This window comes from Lepidochelys kempii, chromosome 14 (genome assembly GCF_965140285.1).
Source record: "Lepidochelys kempii isolate rLepKem1 chromosome 14, rLepKem1.hap1, whole genome shotgun sequence".
In the NCBI taxonomy this organism is placed as follows: domain Eukaryota; kingdom Metazoa; phylum Chordata; order Testudines; family Cheloniidae; genus Lepidochelys; species Lepidochelys kempii.
This window is the reverse complement of record NC_136393.1, coordinates 10,988,128-11,009,679: the sequence shown is the minus strand read 5'-3', so window position 1 is coordinate 11,009,679 and position 21,552 is coordinate 10,988,128. Positions and strand designations below refer to the sequence as shown.

General features: G+C 42.9%; 1 protein-coding gene across 13 annotated transcripts in view; it reads left to right on the top strand.

The window, feature by feature from the left end:
* Positions 1 to 21,552, top strand: part of STXBP4 (syntaxin binding protein 4) — a 139,762-nt gene that overhangs the window by 60,807 nt on the left and 57,403 nt on the right. For 12 of the 13 annotated variants that reach the window (XR_012154917.2, XM_073311655.1, XM_073311659.1 and 9 more), the window contains 3 exons: positions 2,541 to 2,657; positions 3,934 to 3,983; positions 6,673 to 6,806. Coding sequence is in view for 12 of the 13 variants with exons in the window: in XM_073311655.1 (XP_073167756.1) it covers positions 2,541 to 2,657; positions 3,934 to 3,983; positions 6,673 to 6,806 (301 nt within the window). In the remaining variant the exon portion in view is untranslated. The remainder of the gene's footprint in view (positions 1 to 2,540; positions 2,658 to 3,933; positions 3,984 to 6,672; positions 6,807 to 21,552) is intronic. The other variant, XM_073311658.2, reaches the window with a different exon arrangement.

Genomic DNA, 21,552 nt, shown 5'->3' with positions numbered 1-21,552 from the left:
TCTGTTTGTTCATTCAGCTCCTAGAACAGCAGTGTGCTGGTCCATGAGTAGAGCTCTTAGGCTTTACAGTAATACAGATTAAAAAATAGTAACAATAATAATTGGCATCTGTGTGTGTAGTTATCTAGTTTGCTCATGAAAAAAATGGATATGTCCAATCATTTAAAATAAGGGTGGCCTGCTGAAATTTTCAATGTGAGAATTAGTTCAATATTAAAAAGTAAAAACTGTGTTACAAGAGCTATAAAGTGCATGGACCTAATACTTCACTGCCTTGCGCACCCTTCGTGCGATCACTTAGGCCCAGATTTTGAAAAGAGCGCAACTCTCATTTAAGCACAAAATAAGTGTCCAGATTTTCAGTTACGCTCAGCACACTGATGCATGTTGGGTGCTAAACTTTCTTCAAAATCTGGTCGCAGATGAATGCTTGAAAATCTGGACTGGAGTGCTTTCAAAAATCTGACATGGGGCCTGATCCTCCACCCATCTTGTTTAGAGGTAACACTCCCATTGACTGCAACAGATGCAGGGTTAAACCCTTGTACTCGTGCAGAGTTGGAAGCTGTCCAGGGCTGAGACTGTCTACTAGTCTGTTGGTACAGTGCCTAGCATGATTAGGCCTCATTCTTGGCTGGTACTTTGGCATTACCATAATAAACCTGATAGATTTTTAAAAAATAAGTTGGTGTAAAACGTTACTATTACAGTTTGGTAGCCTTTTCCTCCCACTTTGTGTAAGTGGTTGTACAAGGAGCAAGGCAATAGAGAATAAGGTCTCTTAAGTAGCATACTTTGAAGTGCTCTTCTAAATTTAATTTAAGCAACTGGTAGTGTAAGTAAGAGATATTGACCAGTTCACCTTGTTTCTTTAGGTACAGTACATGAAGAAGAGGTTTGCTCCACTTTGTCTTTTGATAACATCTGTAAGCCAGGGACACCAAAACTGTACTTAGTAAAGCAGCAGCAGTTGGCTGTATTTAATAAAATCTTCCCTAAGTAGGCTTAGCATCTCCTTTTCCACTAATGAACAGTGCAATATACATTACAGAAAAGAAACTTTCTAATCAAGCAGACTTTCTGATATTCAGAATAATGGGGATTCTGCCACATAAAGCTGTGTGCGTGTGTGTTTGCTTTCAATAAAGATATAGTTAATAGTAACAGCACTTTTTAGTAGTTGCAAATCTTATAGTAGGTTGTATTCAGGTGATGGGCTTCAAGAGAAGTTCACCTACAGTAATGTCAACCTTAGTTTTTGTAGAGAGTGGCATTTTCTTTCCCTTTTACTGGGAGGTATTTTGCTCCTAATCCTCTGCCTAGCACACAGATTGAGGAAACAAATGTTCCCATGTATACATGGTGGCCTCCATCTTGTCCAACACCACCAGAGATTGAACCCTTTAGAGCTGAAGAGCCAGCCTCTTGATGGGGCTGTACCAGACTCTTATCCTCTGTGGATCAGGCGCAAAGGGGGACATGTAATAAATACTGAACGATGTGTTACACGTATGTATGTAGAAAAATCGGAGTGGTTTAACTCTGTTCAAGGCCTGTCACAGAGTTATTAGTTGCTTTGGTGAGATCCTCATGTAGTAGTTAAACATAAAACAAAAAACAGTTTAATTCAGAGTTTTAAAATAATTCTGATCCAGCAATTTATCAGAAAAGGAGTGGAGAACATGGCTTCCCACCATGATCAAATCAGCACTGTGGACTGCTGAGGCATCCAGCCCCAAGCTGGTGCCCTTTCTAAAAGAACAAAAAAAAAAATGGTTGTAAAAAAAGAAATGGTGGTTGCAGTCTGTCAACAGCACCTTGATAGCAGCAGGAGCCTGATTCCCAACATGCATGTCCCATGAACAGCTGAAGCAGACGCTTTCTAAAACTTCTGATTCAACTGTTTCACTCTGAGATCTAAAGTTAAGGCCTTGTAGAATACAGATCATGGGCTTGTCTATGTGAACAATTAGTTCACACCAAGCTGGGGTGTGAATCTACCGTGCACTAACCTGCCGCAGACCAATTGTCCTTGTGCTCCCTGCTGATGTGTTAATAGTTTGTTAGAGCGCTTCGATCTAGTCCTCAAAGCGCTGTATCGAACTGTTAACACACATCAGCAGGGAGTTTGTCCACAGCAGGCCAGTAGGGGGTACGGTCACACCTCAGTTTGCTGTGAACTAATTGTTCATGTAAATAAGCCCTCAATTACTTGGACATGGAGGAGATAAAGAGTGCTACACTAGGGATGTAAGGAAAGCATTGAGGGGACGACATTTTAAAATCTACAGTATCTCTCAATAAGTTCTGAATTCAGATTTTATTTTAAACATCATGTGTGTTTTTTAGGCAATTCTAGGGCCTTCAGGATCCATTTTGGTAAAACAGTATTTGTTCCCTTCTTCCTCTTTCCTTAAAATTTGGAAAGACAACCCCTTCACCTTCACTGTTCACTCAAAAAGGGAGAAAAATGTCAAATAGGATAAATAAAATTAAGTCTTGAAATTAATTAGGTAGTATTGACTGAATTTCTTCCACAGGATAGTGTTCAAGATTTAAGAAAGAGAATTACTGTGCTTGACTGCCAGCTGCGGAAATCAGAATCGGCTAGGAAAACCTTTGAGGTGGCCACCGCAAAACTGCTGCAGTTTGTAGAGGTAACTTTTTTGCACTGTGGTCTCCAGCAACGTTTTATTTGGGAAAAGATGTGTGTTAATATATCTAAGAGACAAATATGATGAATTAAGCATGAATGTGTAAAACTCTAGTTTGAAAAAAACATTCACAGCTTATACAACTTGCTGAAATACGAGCTAAGGCAGAATTCCATGTAGGGATTTTTGAGACCTTTGAATGTTACTGTGTGCCTAATTGTAACAAGCATTCTTTTGTTTGTGCAGTAAAACCTATGATCTTAACATTTAGAGGTCAAGTTTCTTTACCTGGAAATGGTAAAATGATGCCCATTTGCAATATTAAGAGGCAGATATACATCAGTAAACAGAGGTTATGCTGAAAACATGTTTAAAAAAAACAGAATTGTAGCTTGCTGTACGCTTAATCCAACTCAGCCTGTTCTGCACCATTTTATACTGAACCAGTTGGTCAGTGTTGCTGTGTCACTTCATACTAGCCGAGGATGTGGTCTACTCATATATTTATTTCACGTAGTAGAAAGGTTTATAACATGGACGTATAGATCATATACTCACAACATGGATGTGTTTTAATGAATCTTGGCCAATTCGTCTTTGCCTCCCCCATATGGTGGACCTGAGTTGTCCATTGCTGTGAAAATAGGATGATTTTGTATGTTATAATTTTCAGGCAGCTTAAAATTGTTACAGCTCCTTCCCCCCATGCTGACTGCTAATATAAGAAAATCTCCCAGACTTTGTTTTTGAATGTCAGATATGGGGGAAAGGTGTAGCCAGCTTATACAAAAGAGTTCCGTAGGGGGGGAAATTATGTTATTTGAACTGTTGTCTTTTATATCTCAGCAATATACCTTATTTGCCTCTACAATTTTACTTCCATGGAGACTGAAAAATTTCTCTTTTTATAATCCTTACATAATGGCCTGCCAATAGGAAAATGTTTGATGTAGCAAATTAGCCTTTCTACTAGTAGATCTGTGGTTAGGGAGATAGAGTAAAGTCTGTATGAAAAGTGTCCTACAATATATTGTTCATATTTGCATAGATGTGGCTGAGGTGCTTTGGGTTGATAGATTATTGTCCACATGAAAAATCATTTAGGGTCCGTTAGAAGAAAACGGAGACCCCAACTCATTCTCTGTGGCTAGGAATACAAATTGTGTGTACAAAGTTTGCAGGGAGACAGAAGGTCTTTAAGTAGACAACAAAGCAACAGAAATAGTATGTGAAGCTTATAAAACATTAACTATTCATTTCTTTGATTGTTTGCCAACAGGTTGTACATGAAGTACTAGCAGACAACTCCATCCCCTTGTCAAATTTAAGGTAAGAAAACCTAAACTTAACTTGTTTTATTGAAGGTAATGTGTGAAATGATATGAAATATAGCAATACATGTTGTTATTGAAAACCTTTGTGACAGGTTTAGAAGCTCCAAACAACTCATACTAAGCCTTAGCTGTTTTCTTTCTATACTCCCACGCATTTCTGAATGCCTACTTTTATGAACAGTGGAAATAAAAACACAACACTGGTCTCGGGGCTACATCTTTCATTAACAATTTTAAGATAAATCAGTTAATCAGAACATACCCAGCACATCTATGGGCATCTCCATACTTGCATCAGTCAAAGACACTATATCCCTAGCCACAGCTTTCCACCTTATTCTTTCCCCATGCAAAGAGTAAGACTCTTTTTTGGTAGAGACTGCCTCCCGCCTGTGTCCAGTAATAAGGAGCATCACCACTGTTAGTGCCACCAACATCTGTTTAGTTCCGTTTCTTCTGAGAGTTTAGCATTTGGTTAGGAGGACTTTCAAGGTTACTTCCTGCACCATTTACGTGGCCAAGGACCCTGCCAACAAAGGTGGAATAAAAGAAAAATGTGCATATTCACATATGTCAGAACATCATCAAACCACCCCAACAGGGCTAGGAAGAAAACGCTTGGCCCAATGCATCAAACAGCTTACGAATGAAATAACCAGCTACCTGCCACATAATGCCTGCAATGAGGGAGGGGGAATAGCCTCTTGCCACTGGCTAGGGCTGTCTGCCAGAGGGAAAAATTCCTTCCTGATCCTAAATATGGTAACTGGTATAACCTTGTGTACCGTGAGGATTGTACTAGCAAACTCCAGTAGCACTACCTGCTTTTGTTACCAAGCAAGAAGCATTCAAGCCTGGAATCAGAGAAACCATATTTATCTAAACTTTATGAAAGTGAACTGAATTATTTTAATTAAAACACGTTGCAGCTCAGATGTATTCAACAGGATTTAGAGCAGCCTTTGGCCTCTTAAAATACCAATATAATACTATCCTGTCTCACAGGGCAGGTTTCTCCTTGTTCATGTTCAAGAATAAATGCTAAATAGGACCCTATCCTGCAAACCTTATTCATGCAAAATTCCTAATAAAGTCAAATCTGTTTAACTGAACTTATTAGGGGTTTTGTCTCACTGATAGTTTCAGGATCAAGCTCTCAGTCTGTAATTGATGCCTGTTAAGTAGCAAACAAATTCTACCCTTATGTATATATGCACTAATCCCAGTTGGGTCAATGGGAATTGTATTTGACTAACAGAGATTGTAAAGAATGAAATGTTGCTAAGTTGGTATACCCTGTTTTCATCGGAGATTCTGAGTACGGAAGCCAGTATAACTTTCAGGTAACTGTAGCACACTGCTGGGGATATCCAGAGCTGTGAGCCACTGTGTTAACTCTCTGCCTCAACGAGAGTGAGCTTTGCTAGAGATTAGACTGCGTGTCAGCTCCCTGCCATACCACTCGGTCTTCCTCACCAGTCAAAATCCTCAAGGCTCCGCTGGTCCAAACCTTGCCTAGCTGGTAACAATCAGTAAACTCAAGCTTCCGAGTTCTTCGGAGATGTTTCTCTGCAAAGCACAGCCCCTACCACTGTGCATTCACAAAGGATATTAAGTTTGCTGCTCTTTCAAAGAGACAGTACATCACAGCTTATTAACTTAACTGGGTAAACAGACCCTTCCCTTCAAACACAGCACTGCAACGGTTCATAGTAAAAACTAAAACAAATTTATTAACAAAAGGTCATAAGTTAAGTGATACCATATAAAAGGGATAAAGGTCGAAATGGCTACAAGCAAATAAAAGTCAAAACACGCATCTAAATGACTAAAACTTAATCTAGCAAAATACAGTCTTTGTTCAATATGGTTTCTCTTACCCAGGTCTCCTTTCCAAATTTTACTAGCTAGGATCCATCACAAGATCACATCGCTTAGTTCCTTTGTCTCCTAAGGTGAAGCATAACACATGGGTTCTTTACTCTCTTATAGTTCAGTGAACCTTTGAAACATTCTTTTGAAGGGTGTACCACCAGATAAAGTTAATTAGTTCATGCCAGGCAAGGAGTGATGGGTCTGGAGGATAAGGCTCCATGCTGGTTCCTCTCCCACTGGTGGTTGCTACAATGCAAGTTGATCTGTTCCTGCAACCTCCGATATTCAAATGAATAACCAATTGACTATGATTGCACCTGGATGGAGGCTTCAGCCTTTCCTTTGTCGGGGACATGGTACACAGGTTTTTCCCAATTTGTCTGATTTGAAAACATTTTAGTCCCATATTTCCAGCATAGCTGTGTGGCCCTTTGTGGGTTTTCCATACATACACTATGCAAGAATGTTAACGATCAGTGTGGTGTTAGTTTTCCAATGATACCTTACCCTACATCTGTAAGATATAGATTATGACATTAGTGAGTTGGGGTACACTGAACTGTTCTGCTGAATCTCACTGCTAGAAACTGGGGAGCCTCTTGCCCTCTGACATTGGGGTGTTGTCAGGGTCACAGTAAGTCTGCTGAATTTGATAGCATAATTCCTCTTGATGTTACTGGAATGAGAATAAAACCAACCAAGAGATGTGTTCAACAAGGTGAAAGGATGCCTGCTTTATTTTATTAAAAGGAACATTTTCCCTTGTAATCTTATAGACAGTTGATCTCTTTGCTGTGTGTTCCTTCCAGTGACCGAAGAGGCACATTGTCTACCAAAACACTCCTGGCACGACTGGGGAGGAATGGACGTACTGTCACAGCAACCCTTGCAGCAGAAGCCAAAGAACTTACTAAATCTGTCCGTGCCATTCTGGAAGTAGATTGTGAGTGTATATATATTCTATCCGCCACCCCCGCACAGCATTTCTCCCTTTCACCTTTTGACTGGCAATTCAGAGTGGAATATTTCAGCAGTTATCAGTTGAACAATAAATCTAATCAGTCATTACCGTAGGCTCATCAGAAGAGAGCACATATGAGCATAATAGCCACTAGGAAAATCCTCAGTGAAAACTGCTGCAGTAGTTCAGATAGTTGTGGCATTTACATTTACTATAGAATCATGAGCTGGAAGAGCAGAGAGGGGATGGCATGGATGCCAGTTCTGTGAATTGGTACCACTTAAAGATTTCCCAAAGATGAGAGAGTCATCAGGGGCTGGTTACATGGTTACATTTATGGCTACTTTTTAATCATCAGAGCAGCACAGAGCCCCCGGAGTAGAGGCCAGGGTCTGGCCCAGATTGGGGAGTCAGGAACCTTCTGCAAAGTAATCCCAGCTCTGCTGCTGATTTGCTGTAAGACCTCTGCCTCATTTCCCCCTTTTCTAAAAGGAGACTAATGCCTGCCTTACAAGTTGGTCCTCCCAAGGATTAATTAGTTGTTTGTACAGGACTTCGAAGATCTCAAGTGTGTTACTGGGTAAAATTTTCCAAAGTGCCTAAGGGCCAGATTTAGATACCTAGTGGGATTTTCAAAACCACCTGGGTGCCTATCTCCCATTGATTTCAGTGAGACTTCACTTCAGCTCTCACTGGTAAATCTTTGCACAAAGAAGGTTATGCAGTTGGAGGCACTGATCACAGTAGACCTATTCACCTGAGTAGGGGCTGCAAGTCCAGGGCCTGATAGAAAATTATCAAGTTTCTACTCTGTTAAATTGATTTGGGGAATTTTTAGTGCCGTTTGTGTTACTATATCCACTCTTCTGTTTATTTCACCATTCTGGCTGCTCAGGAGGTACTCAGTATCTCATAGGACTGGGGCATAGATAACTATATCTCCAGAGCAAGAAGCTCGTTGCTGCCTTTAAAATTAGCAGCGTTTTTCCTTTCCTGGTATACTCATAATAATAATTATCTATCTCCTTAGCTTTAGGCAGATATGCCAGAATAGTTTATTACATACATATTCCACTGTTCATTGAGAGAAATAATAATTGATTTCATTTATATGGCTGGGATGTGTTCTCCAATTCATTGAATGTCATGTAATAAATCATAGCTAGCCTTTTACAGAATGCTTGTAATTCCATCCAAAGAAAGTAGGCTACATGAAATCCAATCCCTTATTACAGCCAATATTTAGAATTAAAACTAGGCCATAGAAGAAAGTGACATCACTCATATTCCCTTATGAAAATTAATTAGCTGTTTCCTTGAATTATTTCTAACAAATTGTGTGCTGCTCGGGTTATTTTCAGTTTGGAATTTCTGACATCTGTATTAACCTAAAGAGAGAGAGAAATCCTGCTGTCTCTTTTCTCCTAGATAGATCAGCTTTCATTCACAGCATAGCAGTTTAATAAACCAGAAAAATATTTCTTCTGAGGTTTAAACTAGCTACATGTAGACATTTCTGAAAGAGATGTTCTGATCAGTACATCGCATTCTTCAAATGTTTGCTGGGCAAATAAGTGCCATGAAAGCTTCTTACATTAGATGCCTGTAATGAAGTGCAGCAAAGCGAGAGTATTATAGTGGTGATTGCAGCAATTTGGTGCCATGCAGCAAATCATTTAGAGAGCTGCCGTAGTATCTAAGGGATCAAGTTTTTCATTTTAGCTTTGTGCTTCCACCTTCCCTTCTCTTTTGCACACTGCCTTTCCTCCTAGGTGGTTCATGAGCAGGCACTCCACTGCCAAAGAGATCATGAAGGTAGGAAATGCTGGTTTAGTACATGGACATTGTTTTAATCCAGTTCAGTAATATCCATCACTCTTCATAAAACACGTGCCAGGGACTTCAGATAATTTGATTGCCCTAGCCTGTGAAAGTCCAGGAGGACAAGCTCAGTTACTCAGAATGAAGTACCGTAGGGGGTTCCAGAAATTTGGGGTTCTCCTTTCACTAGACCTAATCCAAAGCTCACTGAAGTCAGTAGAAAGATTCCCACTGACTTCCATGGGCTTTGGACCAAACTGATGATGATGATGTGCAGCCTAATTTGGGAGCCCTCCAGAAGACGAGCTTTAAGGACTCAAGTACTTAAACCAAACTGTCCCAGTTTTTCCTTCCAAAATATCAAAGTTCCATCAGAATGAGTGTGTGTTCTTTAAGGTCTTTGAATATTGTCTTTCATAATTGATGAAGTGATGAAATGATATAGTGTCGAAGGGAACAAATGCTCTCCAAGCTTCTAAATCTATTAGCAGCCCATCAGAGGAGGATGGGGGTGTTTTATTTAATATTGACTCTCAGCTGGTGGAAGGGAACCATTAGTGGCAATTGTACCAGGGACTATTTTGGATTGATACTAGATAAAACTCATCCTAAACCTCTAATATGTTTTTATTTATGGAGAGGCATAGACTCAACTATTGTTAAGGCTGAAACTAGTGTTCTCTCATAAGCCACATTTTAATATTCAAACACACCTTTGTTAAAGTACAATCAGTGCACCTGAAATGTCACAGTGGTGAGTTTATCCCAGGATAGAACTTTCCAGGAAAGTTTAAGGCAGATTGGATGAGGAATTTTGGTGTTGTAGAGGTTCCAGAATTGTATAAAACGAGCTGAATTTCCTAACTTCGTAATGCATTACTTTTACGTTATTTACTGTGATGTATTTTTTGCATCTTAATCCCATGTTAATGAAGGGTGGGTTTTTTGTTAGTGTTGCTAGGGAATGAGAATAGACTAGTTGTATTCTTGAGATAAACTTAGCAAGTTTTACAATATTTGTGTATTTCTAGGTTACCTCTGTAAATCCATTGTTACCTGACATCTCTGTCCAAATGCAAAAGTCTTGCCAGTTTATAACTAGAGATTGTACTAGACTGCATGAGAGTGCAAAACTAAGAGATTATGGTGGTTTATGACAGGATCCCCAGTAGAGAGCATCCAAAGGGCTGTCTATTTTGATCATATGTACCTATAGTTGAGGGGATGTGTCAGTGATGATCTAGCTCATCGAGCTTAACTTTTAAAAATAAAACAAAAATGGCCCTACAGATACATTACAGGATTTTTTGGTTAGCTTTTTCATCCCTTTATGGAACACGTGAAGAATTTTGGTGGGAACAGCCATTACAACAAACATTTATTTTATCTGTCTGCTACCTGCCTTTTAGACTGGTACTAAATAAGTTTCTTTGGCCAGGTTACGTTTCAAACAGCAAGTTACCTCAAGTGCCTATACACAAATGCAAGAAGCCTGGGAAACAAGCAGGGAGAACTGGAAGTCCTGGCACAGTCAAGGAATTATGATGTGACTGGAATAACAGAGACTTGGTGGGATAACTCACATGACTGGAGTACTGTCATGGATGGATATAAACTGTTCAGGAAGGACAGGCAGGCAGAAAAGGTGGGGGAGCTGCATTGTATGTAAGGGAGCAGTATGACTGCTCAAGCTCCGGTATGAAACTGCAGAAAAACCTGAGAGTCTCTGGATTAAGTTTAGAAGTGTGAGCAACAAGGATGATGATGTGGTGGGAGTCTGCTATAGACCACCGGACCAGGGGGATGAGGTGGACGAGGCTTTCTTCCAGCAACTAACGGAAGTTACTAGATCACAGGCCCTGGTTCTCATGGGAGATTTCAATCACTCTGATATCTGATGGGAGAGTAATACAGTGGTGCACAGACAATCCAGGAAGTTTTTGGAAAGTGTAGGGGACAGTTTCCTGGTGCAAGTGCTGGAGCTAGGGGCAGAGCTCTTCTTGACCTGCTGGGCAGGATCCCCTGGGAGAATACCATGAGGGGGAAAGGAGTCCAGGAGAGCTGGCTGTATTTTAAAGAATCCTTATTGAGGTTACAGGGACAAACCATCCCGATGTGTAGAAAGAATAGTAAATATGGCAGGCGACCAGCTTGGCTTAACAGTGAAATCCTTGCTGATCTTAAACACAAAAAAGAAGCTTACAAGAAGTGGAAGATTGGACAAATGACCAGGGAAGAATACAAAAATATTGCTCAGTCATGCAGGAGTGAAATCAGGAAGGCCAAATCACACCTGGAGTGGCAGCTAGCAAGAGATGTTAAGAGTAACAAGAAGGGTTTCTTCAGGTATGTTAGCAACAAGAAGAAAGTCAAGGAAAGTGTGGGCCCCTTACTGAATGAGGGAGGCAACCTAGTGACAGAGGATGTGGAAAAAGCTAATGTACTCAATGCTTTTTTTGCCTCTGTCTTCACGAACAAGGTCAGCTCCCAGACTGCTGCACTGGGGAGCACAGCATGGGGAGGAGGTGACCAGCCCTCTGTGGAAAAAGAAGTGGTTCGGGACTATTTAGAAAAGCTGGATGAGCGCAAGTCCATGGGGCTGGATGCGCTGCATCCGAGAGTGCTAAAGGAGTTGGCAGATGTGATTGCAGAGCCGTTAGCCATTTATCTTTGAAAACTCATGGCGATCGGTGGAGGTCCTGGATGACTGGAAAAAGGCTAATGTAGTGCCCATCTTTAAAACAGGGAAGAAGGAGGATCCTGGGAACTACAGGCCAGTCAGCCTCACCTCAGTCCCTGGAAATATCATAGAGCAGGTTCTCAAGGAATCAATTCTGAAGCACTTAGAGGAGAGGAAAGTGATCAGGAACAGTCAGCATGGATTCACCAAGGGCAAGTCACGCCTGGCTAATCTAATTGCCTTCTATGACGAGATAACTGGCTCTGTGGATGAGGGGAAAGCAGTGGACGTGTTGTTCCTTGACTTTAGCAAAGCTTTTGACACTGTCTCCCACAGTATTCTTGCCAGCAAGTTAAAGAAGTATAGACTGGATGAATGGACTATAAGGTGGATAGGAAGCTGGCTAGATTGTCGGGCTCAACGGGTAGTGATCAGTGGCTCCATGTCTAGTTGACAGCCGGTATCAAGTGGAGTGCCCCAAGGGTTGGTCCTCGGGCCGGTTTTGTTCAATATCTTCATTAATGATCTGGAGGATGGTCGTGGATTGCACCGTCAGCAAGTTTGCAGATGACACTAAACTGGGAGGAGAGGTAGATATGCTAGAGGGTAGGGATAGGATACAGAGGGACGTAGACAAATTAGAGGATTGGTCCAAAAGAAATCTGATGAGGTTCAACAAGGACAAGTGCAGAGTCCTGCACTTAGTTCAGAAGAATCCCATGCACCGCTACAGACTAGGGACCGAATGGCGAGGCAGCAGTTCTGCAGAAAAGGACCTAAGGGTTACAGTGGACGAGAAGCTGGATATGAGTCAACAGTGTGCCCTTGTTGCCAAGAAGGCCAATGGCATTTTGGGATGTATAAGTAGGGGCATTGCCAGCAGATCAAGGGATGTGATCGTTCCCCTCTATTTGACATTGGTGAGGCCTTATCTGGAGTACTGTGTCCAGTTTTGGGTCCCACACTACAAGAAGGATGTGGAAAAATTGGAAAACTTCCAGCAGAGGACAACAAAAATTATTAGGGTGCTGGAACATGACATATGAGGAGAGGCTGAGGGAACTGGGATTATTTAGTCTGCGGAAGAGAAGAACGAGGGGGGATTTGATAGCTCCTTTCAGGTAGTTGAAGGCGGGTTCCAAAGAGGATGGATCTAGACTGTTCTCAGTGGTAGCAGATGACAGAACGAGGAGTAATGGTCTCAAGTTGCAGTGGGGGAGATTTAGGTTGGATATTAGGAAAAACTTTTTCACTAGGAGAGTGATGAAACACTGGAATGTGTTACCTAGGGAGAAAGAAAAGGAGTACTTGTGGCACCTTAGAGACTAACCAATTTATTTGAGCATAAGCTTTTGTGAGCTACAGCTCACTTCATCGGCTGTAGCTCATGAAAACTTATGCTCAAATAAATTGGTTAGTCTCCAAGGTGCCACAAGTACTCCTTTTCTTTTTGCGAATACAGACTAACACGGCTGTTACTCTGTTACCTAGGGAGGTGGTGGAATCTCCTTCTTTAGATGTTTTTAAGATCAGGCTTGACAAAGCCCTGGCTGGGACGATTTAGTTGGGGATTGGTCCTGCTTTGAGCAGGGGATTGGACTAGATGACCTCCTGAGGTCCCTTCCAACCCTGATATTCTCTGATTCATGTGCATACATTTATGTGAATCCTTACATTGTCAGGAACTGAAAACCTCTTATCCTACCTTCTGTATACAAGACTGCATAAAACATTGTGTGAGAAAGGCTTCTGAATAAGTAGATGCTGAAATTTCACAAAAATGCTGTGGGAGCTGGAATTAGAGTAGCTGAAATAGAGGGCCAGAATAATTAATTTATCATTTGATTTATCATAGCATTATTCATTGCAAAGACATTGTATGTTGCATGTTAAATAATTGTATCTAATTTGTAATTATGATCTAAATCGAACTACCAATAATGTCTTTTTCAGCAAGCAAAAATATTGTCCGTCAAGTAACCATTTTTTTTCTTTTTGGGGGAATGTGTGGGGAGCGAGAAGCAGGTTGTACCATTGGGGATGGATATGTTATGTCATGTTAAATTATTTCTGTCAGACTACCCAGGAAATCATGCAAGAGAAACCTTTAGACCTAAACGCAATTGAAGACTAACATCTGGTTGTGTCAAATATTAAAGGTAGGATTCAGTTCGAAAGCTCTAGAGCCATAGCATGGATCCATTTTGTGAACCTGAGAGTTAAAAATAGCTCTGCAGAGAAGGATTTAAAGATTGAACCTCATCCTTCTGGGTTCATTCTGATTTGGATAGCATTACAGATAGACTCAGGCTCTGCTGAGCTTGTATATGAGATTAAAGCATTAAAGCTCTCCAAGCTTAACAAAAAAAAAAAAAAGAAAAAAGATGCAGAGTAAATATTCAACAGTTCTCCGCAATCTTCTGAACCAGATTTTCACAGAATGTTCCCCACGTGTTATACCAGAGTGGCTGATTTAAAGAGAGACATTAGTGCCTGCACCAGTTCATAAACTGTGTACCAAAGAATAATGTTTAGTGAATGTTGCAGTGAAGAGTGAGGGATTTTACTCTTTTTAGCATGGAGCATCCCACGTAATAGTTTGTTAATGATATATTTTTAGAGTTAAAGCAGTGGAGCAAAAATTGCTGAGCAGATAACTTCGATATTCATTTTGCATAAGGTGTAGTTGAAGAAACATACCCAGATCGAAACTGTTTTTCTGAAGAAGGCTATTAATTTACTTATAGTAAATGTGTCATGAAAGTCTAACTTTGTGAACTCTGCTTTGTGAAGAACTGTTTCAGAAGAATCTTGATAAAACACAGGATGGGGTCCAGAAAGTATGGATTATCCCCACAAACAGCTGTCTTCCTGCATGGGGAAGATAATGAAAAAAAAAATGTATTACTCACAATGTCCCAGCACGTGGTTCCTTCTCTCTGATGGTATTGCAAATCCATAGCATTATTGTGTAGGTGGAACTGTTGCTGAAGGATAGTGGCTACATGAAGGTAGTTTGGCAACTCCATCAGCAAGTGGAGACTATATAGCAGAAGTAGCTCACCTACAATCAGCCTCCTGAAATATAGTTAGACTTTTTTGTATATTAATCACCTTGGAACCCTGTTCTTCCCTGCAAGTTACCCAGTCATGTCAAGAAGAAATACTTCCATCCTGCAGAGGAGAATCGAGCACCAATGAAATACTGTAGCATTTGAAAGTAGTCTGCTGGCTGCACTTAGTAACTCATATGGTGAAAATCAAATTGTTAGGGTTCAGGTAACTGTAATCCTCCCTGCCAATACGAGCAAACTTTAAAAAAAATCCAGCGAGACATTGGCTATGTCAAAAATCTGATTATCCTTTGGAACATGAAAAAAACCAAGGAGTCCTTGTGGTACCTTAGAGACTAACAAATTTATTTGATCATAAGCTTTTGTGGGCTAGAACCCACTTCATCAGATCTTATCTCTCATGGCATAGCAAACCTTAGGCATTTCAAAACCTGCACTACCATAATTGAATCTTTATTGACTCTTTATTTCACACTCCACCTCCAAGGTATCTACCCAAAATACAGTCCTACCCTTGTCAATGTAATCCCATTATGTCAGCAGTAAACCATTAAGTGTTACGAAGCCTGCTTCTCTGCACAGCAGGCAACTTACAAATGCATCCTAAAACATTTTCTCACTCATAGATTCCAGGGCCAGGAGGGATCATTGTGATCATGGAATCTGACTTCCTGTATAACACAGGTCATACAACTTCCCCAGAATAATTCCTAGAGCATATTTTTTAGACACAGAGTGTCTTTAATCTGGAATTTGACATATATGGCAGTCATGCTGAAGTTTACTAAAAGCTTCTTTCCAAATAACTATATCTCCTCTAAAAGGACCTGTTCACCTAATAAAATGTTGCAGCCTTCTAGATGCTCCATGCATAAATATGCATAAATATGCACCATGCATCAATATGTTTTATTGGGATAGTCCTACAGGCAAAAGTTTAGCAGGCCAAGTGTTGCTTGCATTCGTTTCAAAGTAATTTTAATTGCTTATTGTGTTGTATGTATCACATCACAACTACATTTTTGGCCTGATCCTGAAAGATGCTGAGTACCCACAACGCCAAATAAAATCAGTGAACATTGCAGATGCTCAGCGCTAGTCAGCCCCTTCTCGCTTGATAATCTAGATACTGCTGACTTAGGGTATGTCTACACTACGGAATAAGGTCGAATTTATAGAAGTTGGCTTTTTAGAAATCGGTTTTATATATTCGAGTGTGTGTGTCCCCACAGAAAATGCTCTAAGTGCATTAAGTGCATTAACTCGGCGGAGCGCTTCCACAGTACCGAGGCTAGAGTCGACTTCCGGAGCGTTGCACTGTGGGTAGCTATCCCACAGTTTCCGCAGTCTCCGCTGCCCATTGGAATTCTGGGTTGAGATCCCAATGCCTGATGGGGCTAAAACATTGTCGCGGGTGGTTCTGGGTACATATCGTCAGGCCCCCGTTCCCTCCCTCCCTCCGTGAAAGCAAGGGCAGACAATCATTTCGCGCCTTTTTTCCTGAGTTACCTGTGCAGACGCCATACCACGGCAAGCATGGAGCTCGCTCAGGTAACCGTCACCCTATGTCTCCTGGGTGCTGGCAGACGCGGTACAGCTTTGCTGCACAGTAGCAGCAACCCATTGCCTTCTGGCAGCAGACGGTGCAATACGATTGGTAGTCGTCTTCGTCGTGTCCGAGGTGCTCCTGGCCACGTCGGCTGGGAGCGCCTAGGCAGACATGGGCGCAGGGACTAAATTTGGAGTGACTTGACCAGGTCATTCTCTTTAGTCCTGCAGTCAGTCCTATTGAACCATCTTATGGTGAGCGGGCAGGCGATACGGACTGCTAGCAGTCGTACTGTACCATCTTCTGCCAGGCAGGCAAGAGATGAGGATTGCTAGTAGTCGTATTGTACCATCTTCTGCCAGGCAGGCAAGAGATGAGGATGGCTAGCAGTCGTACTGTACCATCTTCTGCCGAGCAGCCATGAGATGTGGATGGCATGCAGTCCTTCTGCACCGTCTGCTGCCAGCCAAAGATGTAAAAGATAGATGGAGTGGGTCAAAACAAGAAATAGACCAGATTTGTTTTGTACTCATTTGCCTCCTCCCCTGTCTAGGGGACTCATTCCTCTCGGTCACACTGCAGTCACTCACAGAGAAGGTGCAGCGAGGTAAATCTAGCCATGTATCAATCAGAGGCCAGGCTAACCTCCTTGTTCCAATAAGAACGATAACTTAGGTGCACCATTTCTTATTGGAACCCTCCGTGAAGTCCTGCCTGAAATACTCCTTGATGTAAAGACACCCACTTTGTTGATTTTAGCTCCCTGAAGCCAACCCTGAAAGCCGTGTCGTCAGTCGCCCCTCCCTCTGTCAGAGCAACGGCAGACAATCGTTCCACGCCTTTTTTCTGTGCGGACGCCATACCAAGGCAAGCATGGAGGCCGCTCAGCTCACTTTGGCAATTAGGAGCACATTAAACACCACACACATTATCCAGCAGTATATGCAGCACCAGAACCTGGCAAAGCGATACCGGGCGAGGAGGCGACGTCAGCGCGGTCACGTGAGTGATCAGGACATGGACACAGATTTCTCTGAAAGCATGGGCCCTGCCAATGCATGCATCATGGTGCTAATGGGGCAGGTTCATGCTGTGGAACGCCGATTCTGGGCTCGGGAAACAAGCACAGACTGGTGGGACCGCATAGTGTTGCAGGTCTGGGACGATTCCCAGTGGCTGCGAAACTTTCGCATGCGTAAGGGCACTTTCATGGAACTTTGTGACTTGCTTTCCCCTGCCCTGAGGCGCATGAATACCAAGATGAGAGCAGCCCTCACAGTTGAGAAGCGAGTGGCGATAGCCCTGTGGAAGCTTGCAACGCCAGACAGCTACCGGTCAGTTGGGAATCAATTTGGAGTGGGCAAATCTACTGTGGGGGCTGCTGTGATGCAAGTAGCCCACGCAATCAAAGATCTGCTGATATCAAGGGTAGTGACCCTGGGAAATGTGCAGGTCATAGTGGATGGCTTTGCTGCAATGGGATTCCCTAACTGTGGTGGGGCTATAGACGGAACCCATATCCCTATCTTGGCACCGGAGCACCAAGCCGCCGAGTACATAAACCGCAAGGGGTACTTTTCAATAGTGCTGCAAGCTCTGGTGGATCACAAGGGACGTTTCACCAACATCAATGTGGGATGGCCAGGAAAGGTGCATGATGCTCGCATCTTCAGGAACTCTGGTCTGTTTCAAAAGCTGCAGGAAGGGACTTTATTCCCAGACCAGAAAATAACTGTTGGGGATGTTGAAATGCCTATATGTATCCTTGGGAACCCAGCCTACCCCTTAATGCCATGGCTCATGAAGCCGTACACAGGCAGCCTGGACAGTAGTCAGGAGCCGTTCAACTACAGGCTGAGCAAGTGCAGAATGGTGGTAGAATGTGCATTTGGACGTTTAAAGGCGCGCTGGCGCAGTTTACTGACTCGCTTAGACCTCAGCGAAACCAATATTCCCACTGTTATTACTGCTTGCTGTGCGCTCCACAATATCTGTGAGAGTAAGGGGGAGACGTTTATGGCGGGGTGGGAGGTTGAGGCAAATCGCCTGGCTGCTGGTTACGCGCAGCCAGACACCAGGGCGGTTAGAAGAGCACAGGAGGGCGCGGTACGCATCAGAGAATCTTTGAAAACCAGTTTCATGACTGGCCAGGCTACGGTGTGAAAGTTCTGTTTGTTTCTCCTTGATGAAACCCCCCGCCCCTTGGTTCACTCTACTTCCCTGTAAGCTAACCACCCGCCCCTCCTCCCTTCAATCACCGCTTGCAGAGGCAATAAAGTCATTGTTGCTTCACATTCATGCATTCTTTATTCATTCATCACACAAATAGGGGGATGACTACCAAGGTAGCCCAGGAGGGGTGGTGGAGGAGGGAAGGAAAATGCCACACAGCACTTTAAGCACAGCACTTTAAAAGTTTACAACTGTAAAATTTATTGAATGACAGCCTTCTTTTTTTTGGGCAATCCTCTGTGGTGGAGTGGCTGGTTGGCCGGAGGCCCCCCCACCGCATTCTTGGGCGTCTGGGTGTGGAGGCTATGGAACTTGGGGGGGAGGGCGGTTGGTTACAGAGGGGCAGCAGTGGCAGTCTGTGCTCCAGCTGCCTTTGCTGCAGCTCAACCATACACTGGAGCATACTGGTTTGGTCCTGCAGCAGCCTCAGCATTGAATCCTGCCTCCTCTCATCACGCTGCCGCCACATTTGAGCTTCAGCCCTCTCTTCAGCCCGCCACTTACTCTCTTCAGCCCGCCACTTACTCTCTTCAGCCCGCCACCTCTCCTCCCGGTCATTTTGTGCTTTCCTGCACTCTGACATTATTTGCCTCCACGCATTCGTCTGTGCTCTGTCAGTGTAGGAGGACAGCATGAGCTCGGAGAACATTTCATCGCGAGTGCGTTTTTTTTTTCTTTCTAAGCTTCACTAGCCTCTGGGAAGGAGAAGATCCTGTGATCATTGAAACACATGCAGCTGGTGGAGAAAAAAAAAGGGACAGCGGTATTTAAAAAGACACATTTTATAAAATAGTGGCTACACTCTTTCAGGGTAAACCTTGCTGTTAACATTACATACATAGCACATGTGCTTTCGTTACAAGGTCGCATTTTGCCTCCTCCCACCGCGTGACTACCCCCTCAACCTTCCCCCCTCCCTGTGGCTAACAGCGGGGAACATTTCTGTTTAGCCACAGGCAAACAGCCCAGCAGGAATGGGCTCCTCTGAGTGTCCCCTGAAGAAAAGCACTCTATTTCAACCAGGTGACCATGAATTATATCTCACTCTCCTGAGGATAACACAGAGAGATAAAGAACAGATGTTGTTTGAATGCCAGCAAACATACACTGCAATGCTTTGTTCTACAATGATTCCCGAGTACGTGTTACTGGCCTGGAGTGGTAAAGTGTCCTACCATGAAGGACGCAATAAGGCTGCCCTCCCCAGAAACCTTTTGCAAAGGCTTTAGGACTACATCTAGGAGAACCGCAAATGCCAGGGCAAAGTAATCCTTTCACATGCTTGCTTTTAAACCATGTATAGTATTTTAAAAGGTACACTCACCAGAGGTCCCTTCTCCGCCTGCTGGGTCCAGGAGGCAGCCTTGGGTGGGTTTGGGGGGTACTGGCTCCAGGTCTAGGGTGAGAAACAGTTCCTGGCTGTCGGGAAAACCGGTTTCTCCGCTTGCTTGCTGTGAGCTATCTACAACCTCCTCATCATCATCATCTTCTTCGTCCCCAAAACCTGCTTCCATATTGCCTCCATCTCCATTGAAGGAGTCAAACAACACGGCTGGGGTAGTGGTCGCTGAACCCCCTAAAATGGCATGCAGCTCATCATAGAAGCGGCATGTTTGGGGCTCTGACCCAGAGCGGCTGTTCGCCTCTCTGGTTTTCTGGTAGGCTTGCCTCAGCTCCTTCAGTTTCACGCGGCACTGCTTCGGGTCCCTGTTATGGCCTCTGTCCTTCATGCCCTGGGAGATTTTCACAAAGGTTTTGGCATTTCGAAAACTGGAACGGAGTTCTGATAGCACGGATTCCTCTCCCCAAACAGCGATCAGATCCCGTACCTCCCGTTCGGTCCATGCTGGAGCTCTTTTGCGATTCTGGGACTCCATCATGGTCACCTGTGCTGATGAGCTCTGCATGGTCACCTGCAGCTTGCCACGCTGGCCAAACAGGAAATGAGATTCAAAAGTTCTTTTCCTGTCTACCTGGCCAGTGCATCTGAGTTGAGAGTGCTGTCCAGAGCGGTCATAATGGAGCACTCTGGGATAGCTCCCGGAGGCCAATACCATCGAATTGTGTCCACAGTACCCCAAATTCGAGCCAGCAACGTCAATTTAAGCGCTAATCCACTTGTCAGGGGTGGAGTAAGGAAATCGATTTTAAGAGCCCTTTAAGTCGAAATAAAGGGCTTCATTGTGTGGACGGGTGCAGGTTTACATCGATTTAACGCTGCTAAATTCGACCTAACGTCCTAGTGTAGACGAGGGCTTAGACCAATTCTATGCCCCAGAAGTCTCTTGACAACTGACAGACTCTTTACCAGCTGAAATATGGAGACAAAACATTTATAGTAACTTGCTGTATAACTACAGGGCTGTTCGCTGTTCCCATCCCCTTACTCTGCTAATCAGCACTACAAGTATGCGACCCTAAGAGAGACAAGGCAGCAGTTCTTCCCAAGTAACAGATTTGGTGCCTGAGTCTGCATGCCCTTGTTTATATCAAGGGTCAATAGTATCGCTCCCAAGAAAAAAAGAAGGAAGCACGTTTGTTGAATTTCAGCAAACTTGTAAAAGGCATGAAGATTTATAAGCACAAACCATTGTCATTATCATGAGCTAGATAGGAAAAAAGACTTCAAGTATGTTGCAGGGATTAGACATTAAACTGACCCGTTTATTTTATTTTGAAATTTAATTTAAAAAAAAAGAAACAAATCTAGCTAAAAGGGTAAAATACATCTCAAAATGTAAACAAAAGAAATCTGAGGTCAGTTTAAAAAGTAGCGGAAAGAACATGCAGGTCAGTTCATTGTATTCTGTTTTTGAGAAATGTCTCCCTTAAGAATGACAGAGACAAGACTGAGAAGCTGAATGGAATTTAAGTTTTATTTCCTGGTGTCAGGCTCCATCAGTCACAGCTTGTTGTGGAAAGACATGATAGAGTGTACCTTAAATATTGACAGCCAGATGAACATAAAAATTTAAGCACAGAAGTGCTCTGTGCTTTAGGTATCAGTCTTCCTCCCACTGACACACATGTACATTGTTTTTTCCACTCCATTCTATTGTTGTATTGTTTTACACTGGTTCATTTATTAAACATCTCACCAGTTCCGCCAATTAACTGTAACAGAGATCTGTATGGCATTACACCACTAATACTGAGGTATTTGTAATATTTAAAATTATATGGATTTATATTTGTAAATCGTTTGTTTTTTAATGATAGAGTTTTGTATGTGTGTGAATTTAATGCTGATGAAAGGTGCCAGACTGACTTTCCCTAGAAGCAAGTCCTCTCGTAATCCCCAGGATAGCTGCAGCAGAAGCAGCAATAACATAAGCTTCCCCTCATTACCCTGGCATCGTACCTCATACGTAA